The sequence below is a fragment of the Lates calcarifer genome, linkage group LG13 (assembly GCF_001640805.2).
Source record: "Lates calcarifer isolate ASB-BC8 linkage group LG13, TLL_Latcal_v3, whole genome shotgun sequence".
In the NCBI taxonomy this organism is placed as follows: domain Eukaryota; kingdom Metazoa; phylum Chordata; class Actinopteri; family Centropomidae; genus Lates; species Lates calcarifer.
This window is the reverse complement of record NC_066845.1, coordinates 14,354,070-14,380,573: the sequence shown is the minus strand read 5'-3', so window position 1 is coordinate 14,380,573 and position 26,504 is coordinate 14,354,070. Positions and strand designations below refer to the sequence as shown.

Here is a 26,504-nt window from a genome sequence, read left to right as displayed (position 1 = left end):
CATTGTAATGTTGTGATCTGTTTACTTACGCAGGACAACATCCGTTGCAAGAACAGTCCATACATAAACTGTTTCTCCATTTGGATCCTACAGCATGCCATGTCTTTTCCACATTATCCATACAATGTGTCCCCTCTACAGATGGAAAGGAGCTGGTTAATACTTTCCAACCATAATGTGGCACTACATTGTTTTTGATATTACTGTAATAAAGACACATACATATTTTTTTAAAAAGAAAACATAAAGAAACCTTTGGCATTGAGGGAGTGGTGTTCTGGCCTATTTATAAGTTTCAGTAAGTTAGGATGTAGTTATGTTTTTATTAAAAATACATGGGCATATAGATCAATAGATCAATTTACTCATTTGATTTGGTAAATGATATGACACAATGATTTTATTCCTAAGATACAGAGAAAATCTCAAATCTTATTATTTCAGGTTTGATAGCATGATATGAGAAAACTACAGTCTCTGGCAAAATGTTTAACTCATTATTTTTAGACATGGGGATGGAAATGGCAGTTTGTGGGTTGGTCAGCTGGTCCACCACTTCAGATAACTCAACACCTTAGTGATGGAGTGTCAGGAAGTTTGGTATAGACATTTGAGGTCCCCAATGCATGAAACCATAATGACTTAGCACCACCAGCAGGTCAAAATATGCATTTATCCGTGAAGTGACGGTGCTGCCCACAGCAATACTATGCTGCCCAGAATTTCCACACAGTTGTGAAAAAATTCAAATGGTCTCTAGAAGATGTATCCTTTTGACTTTGGTTATCCTCTGACTTTTCCTCTAGTGCCACCATGAGGTTCACATTTGTGTTTTGAGGGAGACAAACTTGCAGGGCATTACTATAGCAACACCTGTGCACCTTATTCAACTACCAATCATGTGGCAGCAATGTGGGGGAAAAATAGGATCTCAGTGACTGTGACCATGTATGTGGGTGCCAGATGGGCTGAGTATTTAGGACATTGCTGATCTCCTGGGATTTTCACACACAACAGTGTCTAGAGTTCATTCAGAATAGTGCTAAGAACCAAAAAATCCAGTGAGTGGCAGTTCTGCAGACAGAGATAACAGCATCAGACCATGTTGGCTGCTCTTCTCAGCCAAGAACAGAAATCCGAGGCTGCACACAGGGTCACTGAAACTGGACAGTTGAAGACTGGAAAAACATAGCCTGGTCTGATGAACCTCAATTTCTGCTGAGGCTGCAGACGGCAAGGTCAGCATTTGCAATCAACAACAAGAATCCCTCGACCCAACCTGCTTTGTGTCAACAGTCAAGGCTGGTGTTAGTGGTAATAGTGCAGGAACTGGAGGACTACGTGCATTTACACACACATTAATGTTCCCCTCTGGATGTTCTGCAATAACTTAGATGATCCCCTGACTTTTCAGCTAGCCATCATCAGATCAACTTTGAACCACAGATTTAAGAGGTAGAAAAATTGTTGTAACATTAGTTTTATATAAACATTAATTCATGAGCTTAGTGTTGTCATTAACACCAATATTCCTGAACATATACACAATATATACATATGTAATTATAGTTATGTAATCAATCTAGTACTGTGACATTTATTTTCATTACTTTGTTTAGGTTTACCTGGATTCATGATGTTGAAGTACTGTTGTGTCACTGAAGGCAGAGCACAATGCAACAAAACCCAAGCCAAGAGTTTCTTCACAAGTAAAAGAAACAAAAAGCACTGTTTAAGATACAGTATATTAAATCAAGCTCCACTGTACCTACATTTACATACAGATGGGTGACAAATTAAAGGAAAAACTTGAAAAATGAGGAAAGAAACAGGATGACAATACCCCTAGTCATAGTTTGAAAAAATGAAATGGCCTTCACAGTGATATCTTTTGAAAGAAAGGTGTTCCATCCCAGAGACTCAATGCCAAGTCACATTGAAGCTGTTCTGGTGGCTTGTGTGGCCTAATACTAACTTTCTTACCTAAATGTAGGACATGTGGTCATTAGGAATAATGACAGGAGCAAAAGGGGAAGCCTTATTATTGTAAATTTACTAGTGTAAACATTTATAATCTGGAATCCATTGCAATTTGGAGCAAATCCTTTAAGAAACGCTTTTTTTTATAAGAACTTTGCTTCATTTCTACCAATTTGTAAACATCTAAATAATATTTAAAAAACCTTTGCTTGCTACAAAATACAAAACAGCTGAATATCAACACCCCAAATTTATTCAAGAAACAATCATAAAACTCACCATGGTAATATCAGACTTATTGGATTTGAATGATGGTCAACTCAGAGCAGGAAGTCTGCCTGAGCTTAACAGAAACCTCTGGACTCAAACAAGACAGAGGGGCGGTCTCTCTGTAACTTCCAGTAAACTGGGACAAAATGTTTGTATTACAAATCGATGAACCACTACATTACCACATCATCTAAGGCCTGTTTTTCAGTTTATTTGTTTGATTTCATACATTACATAAAACACAGTGATATTGTCCTAAAGAGAGAGAGTGCCAGATCATATTCAGGCTACATTTTAGATTTGATACATACTGTGAGGAAACTGTACAGTTCTTGTCAAAATGCTCAACCTATTATTGTTACTATCATTTTTCAGTATCCACATTAATACATACTTTACTTTTGTTTATCATTGATTTTGACATTCTATCTTGAGTTTGAGATCGAACAATGAAGAGACAAAAGTGCCTGCCAAATCAATTTAAAATGAAGGGAATTCAACTTTTTGTGTTGTGTTTTCCAGACAGATTCTCAGACCCTGCTGTGTACCTCACTCTCTTTGTAAGAGAGTTAGAGAGAGACTGGTATTAAGTTGTTGCTGCAATACTGTATTTGTCTCATTGTCTTTCTCCCAGGAAAACTGCAGTTGAGGTGCTCATCAGGCAGGCATTCAAAGAGAGATGTCACCTTCCCCTGAATTAGTAAAATCTTTTATGACTGAGTTGTGCCAGGTTTCCATGGGTTGCGGAAGAGATTAAAAAATGTAGCACTCTAAATGTTTTACATAAATAATTTGCAACCTCGGTAAATAATTTGCAAACATGATAAATAATTTCTAACTTTATTTATTTGTAATTTGTGGTCCCATATCTATCTGTGTTGATCTGTCTGTGTTGATGGATAGTGAATTATGAACATAATTAGTGATAGATTAGTGAGCTATTGGTCACGTACGCAACAAAAACACGACAGTTGAGTTGAATGAAGTTCACTGTCTCACTGGTTAGTTTTATTATCAAGTTGAAGAAATACTCCAGCCATTTGGGGGACTCACAAGAGATGAATTAAAAACAGACTTTTTCAAAACCAAAGCAGCAGAAGTCAGGTATTTTAACTAAAAATTTTTAAGAAAAAAAAAAGAAACAAGAAAAACCTTCACACCTCTCAAACCACTGACCCCATCACTGGACATAGTACAGATGGGTCGTCCCTCTTGTGCACTACATATGCACATGCTTCTGGGTCAAAGACTTTCACACAGTCATTAGGGAACCTGATGGGGGTGGAATACCTGCAATTAAACATTTGAATATGTAGATGATTAATTATTTTTGTTTCCATTTATTCACTGAAATGATGTGATCCATTTACTTACCCAGTACAACATTGACTGCAAATAATGTCTAATGCAGTATTTGCACTTCAAGTATAAGAAAAAGAAAAAAGTGTGTTATGTTATTGTTATAGTTCTGATTTTTTTTTTTTTTTTTACATTTGAACACTGTAATGTTGTGATCTATTTACTTACATATCTGAACAACTTCTGCAATTACAGTTCATACATTTACTGTTTCTCCATGTAGATCCTACAGCATGCCATGTCTTGTCCATGTCATCTTGACATGGTGGTAAATATTTATCATTTTTAATTTTTTGTTGTTCTTAAAGAATTTGTGTGTGCATATACCATAAATATACTATATATCATACTGTGTGTGTGTGTGTGTGTGTGTGTGTGTGTGTGTTTTCTTTCTTTTACCTAGTTCTATGACCTTATAACCACAACTAGCGTTTGATAGTGACAGCAGACCGCATAGCAGCACAGCCAGAGCCAAATATTTCTTTATAAGAAAACAGATATTATAGTTTCAACATTTGATCTAAGAATACTGAATCCTCTTTGTGCTACACTGAACAACTGACAGTGATGGCAAAGCACATAGCAGCAAACCCAGAGTCAAACATTTTCTCACAGGAGCAAGGAACATCATCATTTTAAAGAATGAGATCCCCTCATGTTGAGACATGGGTCAGTAAAATATACTGTAATCATATGCTGAACTGTTTCTTGGTTGAGTTCAGTGAGCTCCTGGAGTCTTGTCACTACTCCCCATCAAGGAACAGGCAGATTTTATTACCTGTGGACAGAACCAGGCTACTTGCTCGCTCTCTCATGTTTTACTCACACTTCATGAAAGTAAAATCAGGGAAATTTCAACCAGGAATCAACATAAATCCAAGTGTTTATTATGTAAGATCAAAATGAAGTAAAGGTCCCTGGATTGTAAGGAGTACTCAAAGAAATATTTTCATATGTGCATAGTCATGAAAAAATGTCTCTCAAAGGAACATCTAGCAATTTGTACAATTAAAAAGCTAATATATAGGTAAACATCTTTGTTATTTAAGAACAAAACTCAGCAATTGCAGCCCCAAATACTTTAGTGACAACAGTAAAAACTTACCATGGTGATTTCAGACTTGTCAGATTTGAATGATGATCAACTAAGAGCATGAAACAGACTGTATTTATGAGGAAAGTCCTGCGTGTGCAGAGTTCTTTGGTATTAAATGAGGGAGGGGTGGGTGAAATTATGTTTGTATTGGAAACACATGTCACTACAGGTCATCTAAGGATGGACTAGCGATTTGTTTGTTTGATTTGGAACATCATGTAAAATACAATGTTTTTTTATTCTCAAAATTCCAGATCTTATTATTTTAGGTTTGATACCATGGTATGAGAAAACTCTACAGTCAGCTGGTCCACCTCTTTGGTCCAGACACAAATAACTCAATGGAGTTCCAGGAAATTTGGTACAGACATTTTTGAGGTCCCCAGCGCAAAATTTTCAGTTTGTTAAAAATTTTGGGTTATGCCTTCATTACCCCAGTATACTCCATCAGCTTCAGATGTGCTCTATGTTTAGTGTTAATTTGTAAATGTTAGCATGTTTCTCCTCTTTCTCATACAAAGAATTTTTTTAAAAAAAGAAGAGAGAAAGTCATGAAGAAATGTTGATGATTTATTCTTTAATTTATCTATGTATCTAGTCATTTGAAATTTTATTTGTAAAAGTATTTTTTTTTTTTTCATTTTCTGACAGTTCATATTCCAACCAACAAAACAGGCAGCATTTGCTTGTGAGACTGAATAATCATGGCTGCACCTTCAGACCACCCAAAACTATTACTGTATCACTTCCCTACTGCAGCATAAATTGGACATTCCACTGTTGGGTCGTCTCTCTTGTGGACTCTGTAGTCACATATCTGTGAGTCAAACACTGACACACAGTCATCAGGGAACTGCTTGGGGGTGGAATACCTGCAATCACACATTAAACAGTTAAATGTGTATTATAGTGATTCATTATTTTTCTTTCCATTTAATCACTAATGATGTGATCTGTGTACTTACGCAGAACAACATTGACTGCAGTCACAATCCATACATTTACTGTTTCTCCATGTAGATCCTACAGCATGCCATGTCTTGTCCTCGTTATCCTGACAGTGTGTTGTACCTGTAGGTGGAAAGAGAAAGTGGTAAATATTTTAAGCACTGCCATAATGTGGCATCATGTCTGAATTTATTATGTTGTTCTTATGAAGAAAATTTGTTTGTGTATGTATAATAAATATAGCATAATGTGTGTGTGTGTGTGTGTGTGTTTCTTTTCTTTTACCTGGTTCAATGACCTTAAAGTAGCAAAAAGCATTTGACAGTGACAGGAGACCACATAGCAGCACAGCCAGAGCCAAATATTTCTTCACAGCAAAAACAAGTAAAACAGTTAACAGTTAACATTTGATCCTGAATACCGAATCCATATGTGTCTATAAGCATATATTTGACAAGAATTGTTAAACAGTGTCAAAATGTATTATTTTCATCACTTTCATGCAGTAGTGAACATCACATTTTGTAGCTCCCAATTCTCTTTATCTCTATGATTCACATAATTTTAGCCTGCCAAAAACTGCATAAAACAGATACCAATAAAATGAAACTATTAAAACTTACCATTGTGGCGATCAGATTCGTCAGATTCAAAGTGCGTTCAGGTGAGAAGTTAAAATAAATTGTGTTTCTGACAAAAGGACTCTCTCTTTTAAACGGTGTGTTTGCAGGGACCTTTGGAATTAAATAAGGAGAGGGGAGGAGCAGTTGGTTCACTGGAAGAGGTCACCACCTCTTCTATACGTCTTAATAGAAAAATAAAAACAACATGTAGTGCAATAACTCAGGTTCATTTAAAGGAAGGTTTTACAAACATAATTAGTGATAATTTTTTAGTGTTCAGATGTTTCTATCTTTTAGTTGCACTGGGGGTTCTGGCAGACTAATCTGTGATAACAAATTGATCTGAAGTAACATTTCATACTCTGCCTGACTGTCAGTGTTTGCTTTACTAATCTGCATTTTGAAGCATGTATTACAATTTAAACGGCTCTAGACTCCCACTGACAAAATCTACGTCTTTGTATAAACTATATTTATTATATTTATTTATTAAAACATACATTTTGCATAGAATCTTTACAATTAGATTTCATCCTTTTCATTTTTAATGTATGAAATGTACACACTTGGCTCCGAATTTGGAAATTCATGCAAAATGATCCAAATCCACTTTAATAAATCCAGTCCATGTTTTGCGTCACTCGCTGACGCGCCACAAATGAGGTTGCCAGTTTAGTTGAAATGAGGCGCTGACTGTTCCGCCTGTTTTTAGTACTCAAGGAAGGGCGGATGTGGAGCACAACATGGCAACGAATCTCATAACAAAAGGAAGTGAGGCGTACACGCAGTAAATGTTTGCGTTTTCTATTACTTGTAAACTTACGCAGAATTACGAGCTTCTTTGCTCTCCTCTTTCCTCAAAAGAAGAGTTTAAACTCGTTTCGACGAAGATGGAGTAATAGAGCGAAAAGGTGAGCAGCAGAACACAACGATAGCGCCAATCGGTTAGCTCTTAGCTTGCTATGCTAATATTAGCATGGTAGGCCAGCCCACAGCCGTCGGTCGCTTGACACAGCCTTAATAAAACAGATAAATGTTAAGCCTTCAGTCATAAGAATGAGTCAGTCTGTTGAACTGGTGTGCTAATGTTTAATTTGAAAGCTATATTCGGTCCAAAGCAGGTCAATTACACCATGTAAGCTAACAGTATCTAGCAGTAATGGGTGGTGCTCTCTGTGGACAAAGCACCTGCAGCTTTGTACGTCAGTCTAATGATTATTTTCGATTAATCTGCTGCTTATTTGCTCGACTGATCGATTCGTCCTTTCTGTCTTTCTGTCCGTCTGTAAAATTCCAGAAAATAGTCAATAATGTCCATCTCATTCCCAGACTCCAAGATAGCGTCTTAAAATGTTCTGTCTTCACCAACAGAAGGCATGCAGTTTACTGTTAACATTATAGGGTTTACTTAACCAGTACATAGTTACACTGAGCAGCTGGAACCAGTCCATTTTTGGCATGGCTTTTGAAAGTACTCACATGATTAATCCATAGTCAAAATTGCCACCGATTAGCTATTCATTTCCAAATTATTTTCAAGATTTCAATTTCAGATTTATACAGTTGGCCTATGAGTTTAAAAGTGTGCATCGCACCTACAAAATGAAAAGAACCCATCAAACCCATGCTGAGACAACCCTGATTCTGTCAGGTTTGACGATGATCTTCCAGAGCCACTGAAGATATTATACCTTTATATTATACATACGGTTTAGGCCTGCAACAATTCCTTGATTAATCTATTAGTCAATCGAAAGACAATTAATTGGCATCTTTTCTTTTAAGTGATAAATTGTTTTAGCCACTTCTCAAGTGAAAATGTGAAACATTTGATTGTTTTAGTTTTTCATGGTCATATATGATGGATTAAAAAATACCTTTGAGCTTTGGACTGATGGACGGACAAGGGGACGTTTGAATGGGCAAATTGTATAGTCTAAGGAAATAATAACAAAATTAATTAATTAATAAGAAAATAATCATTAGTTGCAGGCCTAACATGTTTTCACAGGCTGTAAAATCAACATTAAAATGAGTAAACTGATCTTCCTGTGTAAAACTGGCTATTAAGTCCCTTCGTGGAAGACCATGATAGGAATTCACTGTTTTCTCAAGCTGTCTGTATTAAAAACATGTCACCTTCTCCTCCCCACCAGTTTGGTCTGAATCCACACAAGTTACTGCGCCCTTCCCAGGGCCCTTTGGGGCCCAGGAGGAGGATGCATCGTGGTGGGGATAAGGACTTCCAGATATCAGCACGAAAAATGGGCACATCCTTGCTTTTCCAACTGTCAGCTCATGAAAGAGAGCTGGACTTGGTGTTTCTGGACCACAGCTATGCCAAGCCATGGAATGCCCACCCAGATGCCAGCAGCGCCCGGCCCACAAGGACACTGTTTGTTACCCCTCGTCGCCAGCCTGAAGCCTTGTCGTGAGTCAAAAAGCATAGATATCAGCCTCAGTTTAGTCATGATACTATTGCTCAGCTATGCAGTAACTTGATATATTTTTGTTTTGTCTGCAGAGACTCTGATTCTCTCATTGATGTTGAAACAGTCACACCTACGCCTGTTCCTCTATATGACAACCACAAAGCTCTTAGTGTGATGAAGGAGTGTGAGCGACATGTCCTGTTTGCTCGCACAGTTGCTGAGAGCCCTCCACCCCCCGATGACTGGGAGGAACATTTAAACAAGTAATTAAACTTCTAGAGCAATCCAATGTTCATTCATTATCTACTGTGATACTTGCTGTTCATGCTCAACAAGTATGGAAATTATGACTGAAAGAATCTCGATTACAGTGCATTGTTTTAACATTATCATTATTCTGTTTCAGGGCTGGATGGTCAGTGGCCCAGAACAAATTGTTCAATAAAGTCTTAAAAGCTCTACAAGCTGAAAGACTTGCCCGTCTGGCCAATGAAAATGTGAGTTGTGCTCATTTTATCTAATTATGTTGTAGAGCAAAAATTCAAGATGTTGTGTAAGTTCTTCAGCACCATTTGTGAGTGCTGGATTTTAACAGTTCAACATTTGTTGCTCTCTGAAGTTAGTGGCACATTGCACAGTGTGCATGTAATGCTTAGCCTACATTTGCCACAGCGTGAATGCTGTGGTCTCAAATTAGGGTCCATAAGATTTTGAAGTAAAGTGATGTTCACAAATTCAAAATTCTGTAGTTGTAAATCAACCTTTTGTAAACCAGTAAGATAAATCTGCATGAGACATTCAAGAATAAAAGTCAGCACCCAAAGTTCCCACATTGTGTGTGTGTGTGTGTGAGACGCTGTTGTTTACCCATGAATCTGACTGGACAATTATAATCCAATCACAAAGAAGAGTCTAATCAGAGGGCAGCTGGCTCAGTTTCCTGAAACGTGAGAAAACAGACAGACTTCTTCTTGTATAAGATTTTCAAGAAGGATGACGGTGCAGCCTCTTCCATGAACCCATGCGGGTTTGCATACATAGATAGCACATGTTAACCATTAGTTGCCCTCGTGGGTTACTTTTATATTATAGCTTCATCCTGTGAAGTAATATGTGTGCCTAAAGTGATTTGTAAATTGGCGGTGTTGGTGTGACAGTACTCGTTTTAGGGTTTGTAGATTAAATTACAGCATGTCTGTGAATAATTTTAATAATTGAGTTCAAATTTATTAAAACATTCCTGGGTCTCTGGTGTGATCTTGTTTCTCTTAGGCTTCCAATGAGCCGATTTTGCGGAGGATAGCCGTGGACAAGTGTGCCAGGAAGGTGCGGCATGCATTAGCCAGTGTGAACTGGGACACCAAATTGACACAGTGGTTACACACCACCATGATTGAATCTTTAAGCCTTGCCATGCTTGCTGCTTACCTGGATGTGCTGCAGACTCTCAAAAGCAAGGTACTGTATCTGAAATTGAATGAAGAGTAAGAATTGGTGTATATTTTGTCAGATATGTGCTGCAGTATCTGTGCAAGCTCTGCATTCTTGATTCATTTTTACCCCCCTCTCTGTGCTGGGGAAGTTGCCCTCACTCATTGACAGAATGTTGCTGCCATCGGCAAAGACTGGAGCTCCGAGTGCAGAAGCTCTGTCGCTGCTGCTGAAACGACCTTGGGACCCAGCTGTTGGAGTTCTGTCTCAAAACAAACCGGTAAAACTAAACCATTCACTCTTTGTTTCCAAGAAAAAAACATTTTTAAACAACTTTTTGCACTTTGTTCTTCATGATCTGTAACAGTTAAAGACTAAAGATCCCTGTCTGTTTTCTCACATGTTTCAGAGCAAGCTCCCTGGATCCCCACTCATCTTAATTGCACCATCAAGCCCAACCAATCCCGCCCTCTCTACCTCGCGACGAATGAGATTCTGGCAGTCGCAACTCTCCTGTTTAGGAAAGGTCTGAAGTGTCATTAATTTAAATTTATATGTGTTACCAAGATCATTGAGTTTTTTTTTTCATTTCTCTCAGAACAGTGCCTATAACAGCTGTTTTTTATGTCAGGTCATACCGGTGCACACGCATGTGAACAGCGGTGCCAATATTGGCATTACGCAGTGTCTAGAGCACATGTTGGGTACTGTCAGGGCCAAGGTCATGGAGGTATGTTGCTCGGTTATTACTTGGTGTTCACTTGACTGTACACTAGTAAACTGGTAAAATGTACTCTTGCTTAGATGTGAAGACAGCAGCATTTGCTTTCATCAAGCTGGGATCAGGATAAAATCACTGATGTGAATTATTTGTTTCTTTTACTCTTCAGTCTTTTAATTTTCTTAGTCCTTGCAGTGTACTTTCTTATTTTGTGTGCATTGTGAAAAGGCAGCACTCATTACATGCATATTAAAGCACAATCTAATCTACTAGACATGGTGTTGAAATGTCGGTCATAAAAATGAATTACTCCAAAAAACGATCTTGTCTCAGCAGTTTCTTTTAACTCTTGACCGATCATGTCTGTGAAGGCAGAATGGAAATAGCAGAGCCATGTTGAATAGAGATTCTGTATTGCGTTAAGTGAGATTCTGCGTGTGATGTGTCTGCAGCTGTATTGATTATGTGTTATAAATTTAACCACCAGGTTCACAGTCACTTCCCCCACAAACCCATTATCCTGGTTGGATGGAATGCTGGTGCTCTTATCGCTTGTCATGTAAGACTTCTTATAATGTATCAGTTTTACCCATGAAAAAAAAGGCTAATTATTTTTTGAGTTCGTCATTAGTGCATTCAATACTGTTTAATTACAGGTATCCCTCATGGAGTATCTGACTGCTGTGGTGTGTCTTGGCTTCCCCCTGCTAACTGTCAATGGGCCAAGAGGGGTAAAACCTAAAAGCTTATATTATTTATATGCATTTTGCCTTGAAAATTTGTTATTTCATCGCTTCTTCTACAAACTGAGCTTTGGCTTCTAGTTGAATGCCGATGTGCTACTGGTTTGTCAGGATGTGGATGACCCACTGCTGGACATGAAGACCCCAGTGTTGTTTGTGGTCGGCCAGAATGCTCTACAGTGTAGTATAGAGGGCATGGAGGAGTTCAGAGAGAAGCTGAGGGCGGACAACAGCATGGTGGTCGTCGGAGGAGCCGACGACAACCTCAGGTCAGTAATATTGTTTTCTTTCTAGCGTAAGGATAGTGTAAGGATTTCAGTGTCACTCAGTAGTAAAACTAAATGGTGTCTCTCCCTAGAATCAATTCAGCAAAGATGAAATCAGAGGGACTGACACAGACCATGGTGGACCGCTGCATTCAGGTTGGTCCTTGTAACTGGAAATATCAAATTTTCCCATTTCCATTTTCTCTGGAGTGTCTTTCGTTTTCTGCAGTACTACTTTTTTTTTTTTTTTTTTTTAAAGAAACAAAAACAAAAAAACCCCATAATGATCTTGATAACAAAAGCTTCTTCTTCCTCTGTCACTGATCTGCAGGACGAGATAGCTGACTTCTTATCAGGCGTCCTCACAAGGGCAGAGGGCCATGGCCATGGCTCAGGGGAGATGAGGGACATGGACACAGAGAAAAAGAAGAGGCCTCGACGAGAGCTTCCCTTCGACATGGAGAGAGGACGTCCTTCCTCCCCTGCACTTAGAGTTCCCATCTCACCATCAGGGTCAGAGGTCAGTTAACAGCAGCTACAATTATCATGATTTTACAAAGGGTTTGAAATTAATTTAAGGCTTAATTTTAGCCTCTAGATGAACTATCAGGGCTGCATCTCATAATTAATATAGGAATACTAGAAAAAAATATTTCGAAGTTGAATGCTACATGAAATAATAACTGAACTCAGCTGCATCACATCTAATGATTGGTTTTATATCACAGAAATTAGAAAGTTCTAGACTAGCTCCCCAGTAATGGAAAAATAGTGGAAAATAAGAAAAATGGCAGTAATTTGAAAGTCATTGCATCTTCCTAGTAAGGAACTGACATGGTTTCACATTTCTCATTTTTGCCAAATACAAAAATGCCACATCTGCCAGATAATGTAAAAATGTAATCTGCCAGACAGCAAAATGTTGGTGGTGGGAAGTTTTTTGTTTTTTTTCTCCACTCACTAGAGTTAGAGAATTCTGCAAAATGGCTTTTAGAGTGAATGGCTTTAATATTTCTCTTCCATGCTGCCTCTATATCACTGACAATGTCTCAGGAGTACAGAAAAATGATTTAAGAAAATGTGATTTTTTTTTTTGTATATATCCTAACTTTTGTGTCTTCAGTTCAGTGAACAAACATGTTGTGTTTTTTTTGCATTTATAATTATCTATAAATTTGTACACAGACCTTTGCCCCTTTCAAATTAGTGCAACGTATCTCAAGAATATTAACAGCAATAGGTTTACACTGTCTCCACGTTCAATTACTGACACTAACAAATCATTACTCATTAAGTGCTTCCTCTTTATTGTGCACTCAGGACCTGTCTAGCGTCTGTAGTAGCCCTACTTCAAGTCCCAAACCCAAGACGTCTGGTCTGTCTCCAGCTCAGAAGTCCAGTCTGATCACGGCTACACAGCTCCTCAAGACACACATGCAGCGCTCTGGCACAGTACTCACTCACAAGCAGGCTCAAGGTTAGTTCACCACCACACTTCAACTGTAGATACATTGAAAACACACTGAGCATTCACGCTCACCAACACGTGCACAGTGGTCTGGGTACCTGTGCGTACACAGCTCTCACATTTGCCCCACTTGTTTATGTAAACTTGTTAAATGAGTCATTCACCTCAACTTCTGCTGAATTTTGCAAAAGCTGCGTGAGCTGAGCAGGCGTGGGTGGTATGGGAGATGTGAAAATGATTGTAAATTTAAAAAAAAAAAAAAGATTATCACGTCACGACATCTGATGGGGCAAGATGGAACGTGACTGAAATACTCTCCTCTCATCTTCTTGTCTCTTCTCTTCCTACAACTTTCCTTTCCGGCTTTTTTTCCAATTCATTCCAGCTCAGTTTGCTGCTTTTATGAAACAAAACATGCTTGTGAGGAAAAATCTTCCTCCTGGCACCCCTCCTTGTATTTTTGGTAAGTGTCTATCCCTCTTCCTTTCTCTTTCCTCTTTCTCTTTTCACTCCTTTCCTTGTTTCCATTGCTCTAATTTTAGGAATGTTGCATACTAAAATACTGCACTAAAACACTCATTGTCATGCTTGAGATTTTACATTACGTAAACTCAGAATAGTACATTTCATATTGCTGAGCACAGTTTAAAGTAGGGATCGACCAATTATCGGCCGGGCCGATTATCGGCGCCGATATTCGGCATTTTGACGCATATCGGCATCGGCCGTTTTTTTTAATCCGCCAGCCGATAAGAGATCAATTTAAAACACGGTTATTTTGGCGCTGATGCAGCCGCGCCTCTCTGTCTGTAGTCACTACTCTGTCTCCAGCATTGTCCCGCCCACAGCACCATCTGATTGGTTACACACAGAGCCATGGCAACAGCCAATCAGCATGAAAGTGCATGCACAGTGCTCACACACAGAACAACTCTGCTTTTTGCACCACAATCTGGTGCTGCTCAATTGGGACTACTAATTGATTTGAGATTCACATTTCTGTGCAAATTTTATTTAACTTTGTTTTATTGACTTTATAAAACTTCAGGAAGCTATTTATTTATTTAATTAAAATTTCAGTTAACTTTATAAGAGATGCTGCTGACCCTGGGAGCTCCCTGCACTTTTTGTTTTTGTTTGGACTTAAAGATAAGTGAAAGATAAAATAACATTTCAGTTATATTGAAAAAAGCTGTCTATTGTCTAAGATAAAAAAAAAAAAACATTAACATGTTGCAAATCTGAAAAGCTGTTTAATAAACATATTTTTAAAGGCATTTAAACAAAGTTAAGCGCCGGAGTTTGTATTATTCAAAATTTTTATCCCATTTTTACTGCAAATGAATATCGGCTCCAAATATCGGTTATCGGCCTCCTTGACTACTAATAATCGGTATCGGTATTGGCCCTGAAAAAACCATATCGGTCGATCCCTAATTTAAAGCAGGTTTACATCACAGACAACAGAAAGTTGTGTAAAGATTTACAATCAATGGTGGGGTACAATAAGGATAAAACACCCCAGGTTTGTGGCACCTCAGCAGTCTGTTGAAAATCTGTTTGTTTGTTTGTTTGTGTGGTGCAGTGCCAGTGACCAGTGATCAGATGGAGGGCCTGGACAGAGATGAACTGAGGTCCCATGGCAAGAGGAGGCAGACGCCTAGTCCCACGCCAAGTAAAGCCTCCAAGAGAGCCAAGATCAAGGTCACCATTGTTTCCCAAAGTGAGTCAGCAGGGGGCACCATCAGCCCTGCTGCACAGGAAGGTACAAAACCTGCTACCCTTACTTCATTACTTGCATATGAGACTGTATAAGCAGTAGTTTGATTAATACTTAAGAGGATTACTTCTGTTTTCTTTAAACATTGAGAAAACTTGTCTGGAGTAAAGAGATACTGTCTTTTGTTTTCCTATGGACTGATAAAATCAATAGTGGGAAGACAGGATGGAAAAATTTGACAGATCTCCAGATGGAGTGATAACGAGAGAAACATGTTTTTGTATGGTCTGCAATATATAAAGTGAAAGTAAAAGTAAGGTAAAAGAAATCATGTATTCCTGAAAAAGTATGTTACCTGTAATGCATGGCCATCGAGTGCTTTTATTTGCTTATTTGCTCATTTAATTTGCTTGTCTTACCAAAGACTCTTTCCATGCAGTGGGTGTCTCTGGGAAGCCCTTAACAGTGACAGTGGGGCAGACTGTGGCTGGAGCCAAGGAGCTCTCTGGACTTCTTACAGGCCAGCGGTAAGCCAGCCGGCCTTGCTACAAACAGGCACATTCAGTGTAGAGCGCTTAAACCCCTACCCATGCCTGCACCCCCCCCCCACCCCACCCTGTTGGACAAAAGAGTGTCTGGTGCAGAGGGATTGATGAGTGGTGTACTCAGAGTTTGGGAGCTGAGTGATGGCCAAACAGCACTTGCTGGGGTAGCTCCTGAGTAGATTGGTGGTTATGTGTGTCACTGCAGGTCTGGTAGTCTCTCAGAGGTGTCTGGTGCCCTGTCCCCAGGCTCCAGCTCATTCAGCAGCGTGCAGCCTTGCATGGTGTCAGGGTCCTCCACACCAGTCCAGGCGCAAGCTCCGGCTACTGCCCAAGGTATCTCTGTCCTGTCCTGCCCTGCACGCCTGTTTGCACTCTCAACTGTGCAGCTAATCTCAGCGCAGTAGCCTCAACACACAGTGCAGTTCTAACCGCTTTTGTAGGATGAGATTAAAAAGAACACTGGATGAGAACAGTGTGTGAGGACAACATGATTAAGCAAACATTATCATTGATCACCTCTTGCGCCATTGCTGTCTGTCGCTGTCCCAAACCTTATCCTTTGGACATGGCTTTCATATGGTGTGTTTGTGCGTGCGTGTGTGTCTGTCCATCTAGTTTAGGCCTGTGGGGGGGATTGGGTGGGAGCTGTTTGTAAAAGTAGGATTTGCTGTTCTAATATTTCCTTGGCATTGATTTCATCCAAAGTTCAGCTTTGTTGATTGATTGTGTTTGTGTACAGCTCCTTCCGCCAGCAGTCTACTACAAGGCCTAAGTTTCAGTCTTCAGGAGATCATCACCAAAGCTCCTAGCCTGCCCTCCACAACAGCCAACACAGGCAGCACCCAGGTACCTCATGATTACATGGTTGCAATGTATAGAAGTTTGAAGGACTGTGAAAGTTTTACTTGTTTAAAGTCCCTTCTCTATGAATTATGTGTACTATGTATATCAACAACCATTTATAGATAGTTGTCCAAAACATGAAACAAATACTGGGTTAAGCCCGCACATGGCATGTATAGGAGAATTAACCCACAGCAGAGGATGGATACACTAGATGCATATATCTCTACTGACTGATACACAGGTTTAACAGAGTTGAGTTGATTTCTTGCTTTTTATAATTTAAGTTTTAAAACAGAAAAATGTATCCAGGTCTGCAAATAGGATTTGATTGCCAGTCATGTTGCTATATTCACATGCACTTGCTAGTTTTTTAGGACCACCTAGCTAATACACATACACCAGTCCTGCAGTAAAGTACCTTCATTAAAGTTATGATGCCCAGTTTTTGTTTTTACTGAAGGAAGAAGGTGTTGATTCAAATTATTTTTTAGTTTTGAGGATGTTTGAGGCTGTGGGGCTGCTAATGGTTTTAAATATTTTGTCCACCCCATTTATATCAATAAGGGTTGAGTAAACATTACATGCGTTTTGTCTTTGTGTACCTAATAAAATGGCAATGGAATGTCAATTCTGCATACACCAGGAAAATGTGCAGGCTGTCTTACAAAACCTCACGAATGGAAGTAGAAGATGAAATCCATCCTCAGTCTGTTGTTGTGCACACGTATGAGGAAACCTTGAACTATTTGTTTGTCTTCTTGTCCTCCACCCTCAGGCGGTTTGTGGGAAGCCCCAGGGTCAGGTCCTGAGCTCCGTCGGTACCAGCAGCAGCACTCTGCTCCGGGCGGTGCCTGTGGTCACCACAGGAGGAGTGGCTAAAACCACCGCCATCCACCAGCTGCTCACCAATGGCGGGCTGGCCAAGCTTGCCAGCAGCTTGCCCGGCTTGGCACACATCACCAATCAGACCACTGGTATGTCTCGAACTGCCAAAACACGACGGCCACGTTGAATGCCCAGGGTTCATTCATCCCTTGTTTTGGAAACACTAGATCAGGACGTCTGTAGGCCAGAGAGGATTGTCGCAGTAAAGGATCATAGAGGACAGCTCTGTCGACATGTGTAGATAGTTTGCCTGGAAGAGCCTGACTGTTGTAAGGTTTGCGGAGTCAGATGTGCAGCTATACAGCATCTGAGGGCAAATCGGTAGCATGCAACATGTTGTGCGTTCATGTTTCAAAAGAGCCTAAAGAGAAATGTAAGGTCAGATCTTTGAGTTCCCAGCTTATGTTTGACACATAAAGTTTATGTAGATTATCTGTAGATCTGTATGAATGCAGATGCAAAAATATACATGTATGAAACCATTTGATACAGAAGAATTGTGACTTACGTTAAAACCAATGATGGTAAGGTTGACCAAACTGCTTTTGTATGTCAGACCTGTTTGTTAGAGTTTTCATTTCATGTTTGTTTATTTTGTTTGCCTCTTCATGTGGTAACATTTTGCAAACCCTTCCATTAAATCACCTGCTTATAGTACCCATAAATACGAATGCTGACCTCTTACAGAGATGTGTTGAAAAGCAATAACATTAGTATTTGGCATTACTCAAGCTCTATTATTGTTGTTATAATAAAGACTGGAATCAAACTCATGTTTTCATTGCTCCTGTTTTTTTTTCTTTAAGTGTGAATCAGTTGTATTTCTCACTCCCCTCACCCAACTAAACCTCAAAATTTGCTTTTACCTCTCATTTTGTTCATTGTCCAGTGTCCTGCTATTCTTTTAATCTGCTATCAAAGCAGAAAAGATCAGTCTGATCATTTCCATCAAAAAATGTATGAAAAACTTTTATGGTAAAGTAAAATGCTCAAGTCCTAGTGTATTTTGAGGATTAGCATGTGTAGCTGTTAGTGCTGAGCGGTTTTGTCTGTGTGTTGTCAGTAGGGCAGAAAGCCCCCACTTCTATAACGGTGACTCTTCGAGGAGCGCAGCCAAGTAGAGTGGGATCTCTCAGCCAAGTTGGTGAGGTTGTGGCGCCAGCTCGTACCCATGAGCCCAAGGTGTGTCTCTTTTTAAGCATCTAGTAGACATATTTTACATATTACTTTTATTTGCTTATTTATTTACTGTTACCTCTAATGTGAGAGCACATGTTGGTGTATTGAATAATGAATAATTAAGATGCTGCTCCATAGTGTAATCTTGTACATTGTAAGACAGATACAAGTAAGCTGGAGATAGTAAGTGTATAAGCTGTTATTTATTTTGTTTAAAATGACACTGACAAATGAGATTTATTTAAAGAGCTTGTTTTATAGAAGAACTGTTTTCTCAGATACCCACTTCTTTTAGAGTCACTAGGACGTAAAAGTTAAGTAGTCATTTTTTCATATTTTGAAATCAGATAATAGGAAATTACTTAAAAACCTGCAATGACTGCAGAGGAAAAATGCATTATCTTAATCTGTCTAAACTGGAGAGTTTGTACAAAAGGAGGCTGTTCTTCTGAAAATGTTCATCTGATGTGGCTAAAAATATATTCCCAGTGTTAGTACTGAAGATACTGTGTGCTCTCTGAAGTTGTTAGTCAGCTCTGGAGCCAAAGTACCATAAATGTCAGACATTTCTTTGTCCCCAAGACTTGTATATAAATAGTTTTTTGTTTTTTTTGTGGACTTTGAGTTGATTAATTTCACTGTGCCCTTTTACAGCCGTGAAAATATCGGCTCACGGTTTCCATGTGGGTGAGAACACCTGATGTAAGCTGGTGCTGTGCCAGAGGCATCTGGGAGCCAGAGCCTGCTGATGAGACTGTACCCTCCCTGTAATGATGTACACGCCACCCAACAACGTGCAGAACACCTGCCTCTCATCCTCCAGAGGGCCCATTGAGATGGTTGGAAAAGGCCAGGCTGTGACTGTCAGTTGTGGCTTTAAGCATGCTTAACCTCTGTGTACAGACGGATAGCACTGACTCTGCTAACGCCACAGCAGAGGACATCATGCTGCAGTTTGTGCTCTCTTCTATCACCTTTAACTTTAATGAGCAACTTCTGACAAGCAGATATACAGCAGGATCGCACGTTATCCTCTGAGGAAGAAATGATGTCATTTGAGGATAAACTACAACCCCTGGACTGATAATACCACTGGAAAAAGACAGATGCTTAACTGTGTGCCTACAGTACATCACAACAACAACAAATTGAAATCTTAAGTAATATTAAGTTTAAACCCCTTTGTCACCACCTCTCCTATAATATCTCCCATTTATCATAGGTCTAGATAAGTATGATTAACAGAAATATAAGATAACTAAATTTGAATGTGAGTCATTGCTTTGATATTATTTATCACAGTATTTATATCATCATCACTATTATAATTCATCATAATAGTTGTTTTTAGTGTAGCAGTTTTACCATGACAAAAAACTCCACTATATGATATGCCTGAAATCAGGTAGAGAAAGAGCTACATTTCAAAGCTAATTAAATGTCAGTGTTGATCATAATCATGTGATTGCAGAGGCTACAGTATATTGTCAGAGATGCCTTGCGTTGACTGTGCACCTGTGCAATGCTCACTATGAATAATATGTACTATGCACAAAAAAGCTGAACAGGTCATATCTGTCAGTATTTATGATGAGCAGTATTTGTTATGTTTCCTCTATAACCTCATGTCCCATAGTCTAAACTCTGCACTGTGTTGTCGCTTCACTGTATGTGGACTTTTTGTTTGAAACTGCCGCAGTAAAAAAAACAAAAACTGAATTTGCCAGAAGATGGTCAACTGTGTTCCCTGTTTCTAATCTAAATATTTGGTTGTGTGTGTTCAACACTTGTAGCATTGAGCAAGCTGAGGAGCCCCTCTTATTCAAAATACAATGAAGGAGATTAATCTCATGCATGATAGTTATACTGCCGTGTTTACAGCAGCAGCATAAATACAGCCCACTCATCTCAGCAGACATCCTGTCTTGAATTCCACACATAGGCAGCAGTCAGATAAGATAAAGAGAAGAGTGTGTCGCTTCCCTGTTATATAAGCCAGGCTTTGTATGTAATAGGCAGGGATAGGATAACTGATGCCAGTCAGACAGAGAACAACAGAGCTGCTGGCATAGCCTCCCATCATCAGCACCAGTGGATATTCAAGCAATTCATCCGAGGTCTCCCCATCCAATTTCCACTGCAGCTCTGTCTTAGTTTGGTTTTCTTCATAAATTAGTTTGATGTGTGTGGAATTGTGTGAGATTGGGTATTTCAGTATTTCAGCTATCAGCAATCTTCACTGAGATACTGCATCAGTTCAACAAACAGAATAGAAGGGTTCCTGCATCTGATATCATTACTAAGATTTCTATATCCAATTTTAAAGACCACTACTAGTCTTTTAGAGGGAGCCAAGAAGTAGGACCAACAGAAATATACACTGAATATGCTCTACACTGTGCAGTGTTTAATGCCAGGAAGATACTTTACATTAGTAGTGCAAGTCAGATGGAAATGTTATATGCACATTTGTCCTTGTACATTAAACCGGAACTGTACACTGAATATAATTATACTCACGGGTACAGTTAGATAATAAAAATAATAATAACGATAGTTTATATACTTTGCACGGTTTATGTATGCCTGTGTACATACAGGTATTTATCTAAAATACAAAAGAAATATAGAAAGTAAAGGTAAGATGAAAAACAAAAGTCAGCAATTTATTATTCATAATTGATTATATAAAAATGTAGGCTACAAACATCAAAAGAGCAGTCTGTAGATATGTGAGGGAGCTGATAAATGACCGCAATGGAATTAATAAATTAATAAAACACACTGTTTATTTACTTCCTAATTCTGCGTGTAATATTGCGTGAATTGCCATCAGGTGGCGCTGTAATCACTTCAACGTGCTCGTGACTCCTTGTGTGAGTGTAAGCCTTTTTCAGAAAGGTCAAGCACAGTCTGTTTGTTTGTTTGTTTGTTTGTTTGTTTGTTTTATGTGCGCGCGTGTGCTTGTGGTAGCGTGAGGTGGGGTGGCTGGAACCGAGTGCGCACGCGAGAATAATCGTGCGTGCGTAAGACGTGCGCGTCTCTGCAAGGCTGTCTCGTGCGCTAGTGTGTGTTAAATGTACAAAAAAAAATCACACACACAAAGAAAGGAGGGCTTTTTGACACAACTTAAAGTGCAAAAGGATACGGAAGATGATAAGAAAATTGTCATGTAAGTAGGAGACAGTTTAATTTAAACTTTTGAATTTTACGCAGGCTACTCTTATAAACAATAAGAGAGCCACACTTGAATATCAGGGGGCCATTTTAACAGGCTCTTGTCCCAAGGAGCTAAATATAATTTCATAATTATTTTACTTCGGTCGATTTAATATTGAATCACGGTACAAAGAGAGGGCTATGGGGATAGCATAGGGGAGATTTTCATTCCTCGCAAAGACAATGTGCAGTGAACCAAACCATGCTCCCCCATAAGCTCTTCAAGGACCCCTGATGAACCTACTAGGGAGCAATATAAATGCACACGGGCATCACAGAGTAAAAGGGCATTTTCACCGCCCCTGTGGAGCTGCCATATCATCAAAGTTTCTCAGGCAGTACTTGCACTAGCCCGGAGCTCGGGCTGGAGGAGAGAAATCACTGCCCCCAGAGCCAAGAAGACACCGGAGAGAGGCTGGATTTAAAACCCGCCCTCCGGAGGGATCTCGTTTCCCCCCCCAAAAAACCTCCCATTTTTTTCTCTCTCTCTTTCTCTTTCTCACTCACTCTTCTCTCTCTTTCCCTCTGTCCCTCTCTCGTCCCTCTCTCTTCCTTCACCTTTATCCCTCGCTTTTCGCCGTTTCCCCCACCACAATCATGGATCTCACGGCGAGATGTTTGTTTCTTCTGTCCTGTCTCGGCGTGATATTGGCGATCGATTTGGAAGCGATTGATCCAGGCTACTACGTGGAGCCCACTGCCACATCAGAGGCGATCGACTATAAAGATCCCTGTAAAGCTGGTGAGATTTCCCCCCCTTTTCTTGTACTACGCTGTGTGATTTACCTTATTTATGTGGAGGTAGAAACATGCCACGAATCTGGTTGTGGAGCTTGCAGAGATCAGCCACAGAAACGCTTTTAGAGAGATGACAGTAGTGGATGTAGTTTTTAAAAGGCTCGAGAGAACATAATGTGCATTTGTTTTGTACTGAGTGACATAGTTTCTGCAGTTTGAAACATTTGAAGCACACACTCAGTCGCCTAGAATAACCCCGCTCGGAGAGTGGCTACATGGATTGTAAGAATGAAAATAAAAAAAGATGATTCTCTGATTACATTTCCCGAGACATGAAAAGTTTTGGCTTAAGTGCTTGTTGAAAAGTTACAGCCTACTGTTTGCGGCAAATGCACTTTTATTCTTCAAAACGTGATCATGTAGCGCCTGCAGGCTGTCTGCTGTGTATTATTAAAAAGTCTGAGCTGCTCGGAAAACAAAGGATTTCTGCACTTTGATTGTAAGACTTCTGCTCCCGTTCAGTTTTTTTTTTTTTTTTTTTTTTTTTTTGTCACTGCACAAATAGTCTTTTTTTCCACCGGCTGTTCACACGGCCACTAAAACAAAGTGGAGGAGGGGAGAGAGAGAGAGAGGAGAAAGTATAGTGGAGCTTAGAAATTTTGCACACATAATTCTGTTGGCGGTCGTCTTATGGCTCAAAGTATAAATATGTCTGCTTCTTTTCTGCTGTGGAAAGACCTGCATATTTTCCCATTATTTGGCCAAAGCATATCAGACTTGTCATTGTAATCTTCTTTTTTTCTGTACTGTGAACTCACTGTCTTGCCAAATCCCTTTGGGGGAGTTTGAACAGATTGTGTTTTCCATCTGGTGAAAGTATTCAGGTTACAGATACAGAGAGTTGGCTTCAGTCAAAATGACCTCTAAAGTCCGGGAAGTGTGTACCGATTTGGCATTTGACAATTTCTGATGTGGCAGCCGATTATAAAACACAATTCAGTCCTCCAGCTCTCGGCTACCCACCTATCTGTTTTCTTCATCTTTCCCCAGAGAAGATGAATAAGTGTTGAGAGATACGTAAAGATGGTTCTTTAGGAGTGTTGTGGCTTTACATAAACATGAAAAAAGGTCAAGCTGCGGATGAACTCATGTCCCATGTACAAGTTGGTGAAGGTGTTGCTTCCTGTTTTTGCTTCACTGTTTACACTGACTCATTCAAGTGGTCATAGCAGATTGTTTTTGCATCATTAGTATGAATTTACCAGATACTGACGAGGTGTTCAGAATGACCCCTTAAGGTAAACTGATGATGTGGTTGACAATGCTGTGTTTATAGTATCCTTATGCTATTGTTAGGAAATTGCTGATATTTAACGGAAATGTCTCAGCAGGGACATTCCCACTTGATATTCCCCAGCCACAATGTCTTCTCTGTGAGGATGTTATCGTTATTAGTAATCCAGTTTTAAGTGTCACTTGAATAGAGGATAGTTTTGTTTATGGTTTCCTCTGGGCACGTCTGTAGACAGGTGGTTGGGAGACGGTCACAAGTACATACTCCCACTCTCTTAACCCTCCCAGTCTCCAGCTCTTCCAACACCCACCTGCTTTTCTCCTTCCTACTAAGTTGCAAAATGTCCAACATCTCTCAGCTCTCCTTTTTTACTCCTCACTCCTCCTCACTCAGAGACAAAATTTTCCGCTATAGTCAACTCCATACTAGCCTCTGTAGACCCCTAGTATAGAGTTGATGTTTTGTGGATTACTGAATTTCTCTCTTTTTCTCTCATTTTTCAATCCCATCACTGCACCGTGTCCATTTGATCGCTTACTGTGGCCTCGAGGTCAGCATTTTCATGTCATTCTGCTTCCGCTCAGGAAAATGCTTACAGCCGTGTGAAGTTTCTAATGCAGTGAGGCTCTGTGAGGAGTGCATTTCACGTTTGTCCTCTGCAGGGCTGCCCTTGCTTAACACTGCTCTTCGATGTCAGGGGTTTTTACCAACTGATTAGGGAATACATGTGTGAAATAGTTTTCTTGATAGTGAATGTAATGAGTCCCATTTAAGTGTTTGTGAAAAACATGACGACTTGAGAGAATTGCCGTCATATTCAACTAATTTGCGATGGCTAATCAGTCGGCTAATTGACCAAGAGGAGACCGTTTCATTTCTTTCCTCAGTACTTTAAAATGCACTTTGGGAGTTCTTCATTTCTTGCCACAGCTCATGCGTGCCACTCCTGCTCAGTTAAAAAAAATCCCTCCAAAATGTTCACATTTACAAAGGATTAAATAACTCATCACTATACCAGACATGATAGAAATGTGCATTGATTGAAGTGAGCAGTGCAATAACACTGAAGTAATGCCATCTATTTAGGAAGCTAACCAGTGGAAAATTCCTTAGTTTGCAGAACTCCAAACTTGGCAGCATCCCAGGAAGTCATTTAAGACTCTAACAACCCACTGAGATTAGATCCACTCGTTTTCAAAATGAAAAATGGATGAGAACCGGTCACGCTCATTGTCTTCTCTGCTTAAATTATAGTCATGGAAGAAGTCACCGGTTTGATGGGTACGTACGCATTAATTCATGAAGCAGACATCTTAATCTGCCACATCGTCTGCCTGTGCAGTCTGTTGTTCAAGCTTTGGATACGAGGCTTTGCGTTTGAGCTCCTGCGCTGCTGCGGCCTCAGCTGCAGACAGGGCAGACCTGAACACACCCTTCGTCTGTTGTCCCCTCTTATGCAAGTGGTTTTTTCGTCTCCCCGGGCCCTCTGCTCTCTCCTCTGACTGGCTTGAGCGCTTCTCAGACAGACTGTAGGTCATTCACCTCGTGCCAAGGGGAAAGCACGGCTGCAAGGTGGCGGGCAGGCCAGTCACTCTGTGCCACACCAGCCCAGGTGAGGTGAGTGCAGGCCATTCATGGTGGGCCATGGTGGGTTATCTCCTGTCTGCACGCTGCCTCTGTAGAATTTATTGCTGTCAACAGAGACTCCTCCCCACTCAGTATCAGGCCTTGACTTTGAATTGGTCATTTGAAACACAACAGCTGGACTCTTTTTGATAACAACAGTTTATATTCACTGAAGTGTTACTCATTTGCTGAAAAGCCACTGTGAACTACTACATTATAACTACTGATCAGGCAGTCACTTGTGTGTCATGAGAGATTTATAATATGATGTTAAGATTGTTGTTAAAAAGCAACATGAATTTTTAACATAAAGTTGACCCTGACCGGTGGATTTTCTGTGAATTGCCTCCTTTCACATAATTGTAAACTTTGGTTGCATTACTATCTGTGTGTTTTGTTCAATCTGAACCTCTGACAATGGCAGCTCAAAACAGATGACGCTCGTTACTCAGCTCCATCCCTCAGTCCTGCTCTGGCAGTGTGATGGGCCTGTTGAACTTCATGATTGGGCCTTCAAGCAACACTTAAGCAGATGCTTTTCTTTATCATGGAATGCAGGCTGCACAGCCGAGCCCACACTGGGTGTTTTTTTTACATTACAGGACCCCTGCCATTTCTCTCTCCGCAGGGTTCGGGTGATTAGGGAGCCGATCTATTGGCATGATCTCGGTGCATTAGTTGGAACAATATGTTTGTCGTCAGAGCTAAGTAATAACTAATCTTGCTTTACATTAATACCAAGTCTGCGTACGGAGCCTAAGTAACGGCAAATGCATTGTGAGAGAGCTCATTTGAATGGCTGAAAGGCTGCCCAATTATCCTACAATAATGAGCTGCTAAACAGTCACTTCTTCATTATTCACAGTGTGTTTTTTCTAAATAATTCATCAGTGCAGTCGCTGCTCATCTGGAAGAATTGTTTTTCTTTTCCCTCCACCTGTAGTGAATACATAAGGAGTTTTCTTCAGCTGCAGATAGCTATTATTTATGGAAAGTGTTGAGGGTTGAAGATATCTTCCAGATTTAGTTCGTCCACAAACCCATTTAAACTTTGCTTTGGACATCTGTTCTGAGAAAACCTGCTCTCCCCTCACGCCAGACTGTGTGAGTATGTG

At 39.9% G+C, this 26,504-nt stretch overlaps 4 protein-coding genes across 12 annotated transcripts in view; 2 read left to right on the top strand and 2 right to left on the bottom strand.

Moving 5' to 3' along the window:
* LOC108878530 (anthrax toxin receptor 1) overlaps positions 1-2,405 on the bottom strand; it is a 28,976-nt gene extending 26,571 nt beyond the window's left edge. The window contains exons 1-3 of one of the 2 annotated variants that reach the window (XM_018669341.2): positions 2,260-2,405; positions 1,626-1,701; positions 30-135 (exon numbers count right to left, since the gene is read on the bottom strand). The gene's annotated coding sequence lies outside the window, so the exon portion shown is untranslated. The remainder of the gene's footprint in view (positions 1-29; positions 136-1,625; positions 1,702-2,259) is intronic. The other variant, XM_018669343.2, reaches the window with a different exon arrangement.
* A 2,857-nt stretch (positions 2,406-5,262) lies between these two features.
* Positions 5,263-6,383, bottom strand: LOC108878757 (beta-microseminoprotein). Its single transcript, XM_018669727.2, has 4 exons — positions 6,277-6,383; positions 5,939-6,020; positions 5,671-5,776; positions 5,263-5,577 (listed from the first exon to the last, which is right to left on the bottom strand). Exons 1-4 carry the CDS (start codon positions 6,277-6,279, stop codon positions 5,448-5,450), a joined length of 321 nt encoding a protein of 106 aa, XP_018525243.1. The 5' UTR covers positions 6,280-6,383; the 3' UTR covers positions 5,263-5,447.
* Positions 6,384-6,978: 595 nt separating this feature from the next.
* On the top strand, positions 6,979-20,231 carry kansl3 (KAT8 regulatory NSL complex subunit 3). 7 transcript variants are annotated; one of them, XM_018669433.2, is made up of 22 exons: positions 6,979-7,187; positions 8,433-8,707; positions 8,801-8,971; positions 9,115-9,205; positions 9,981-10,166; positions 10,291-10,419; positions 10,549-10,665; positions 10,771-10,869; positions 11,348-11,419; positions 11,517-11,591; positions 11,715-11,872; positions 11,962-12,025; positions 12,201-12,389; positions 13,190-13,346; positions 13,723-13,800; positions 14,923-15,102; positions 15,482-15,584; positions 15,808-15,935; positions 16,342-16,448; positions 17,224-17,422; positions 18,400-18,515; positions 19,167-20,231. In XM_018669433.2, exons 2-22 carry the CDS (start codon positions 8,496-8,498, stop codon positions 19,170-19,172), a joined length of 2,637 nt encoding a protein of 878 aa, XP_018524949.1. In that variant the 5' UTR covers positions 6,979-7,187; positions 8,433-8,495; the 3' UTR covers positions 19,173-20,231. The 7 variants fall into 7 exon arrangements, with proteins under 7 accessions (XP_018524949.1, XP_018524950.2, XP_050930987.1 ...); XM_018669434.2 differs by lacking the exons at positions 18,400-18,515; positions 19,167-20,231 and having other exon boundaries at positions 6,980-7,187; positions 15,497-15,584; positions 17,224-18,106; XM_051075030.1 differs by lacking the exons at positions 18,400-18,515; positions 19,167-20,231 and having other exon boundaries at positions 6,980-7,187; positions 15,497-15,584; positions 15,849-15,935; positions 17,224-17,370.
* Positions 20,232-22,078: 1,847 nt separating this feature from the next.
* bmp1a (bone morphogenetic protein 1a) overlaps positions 22,079-26,504 on the top strand; it is a 30,243-nt gene continuing 25,817 nt past the window's right edge. The window contains exon 1 of one of the 2 annotated variants that reach the window (XM_018669011.2): positions 22,079-22,473. In XM_018669011.2, coding sequence (XP_018524527.1) covers positions 22,329-22,473 — 145 coding nt within the window. In that variant the 5' untranslated portion in view covers positions 22,079-22,328. The remainder of the gene's footprint in view (positions 22,474-26,504) is intronic. The other variant, XM_018669012.2, reaches the window with a different exon arrangement.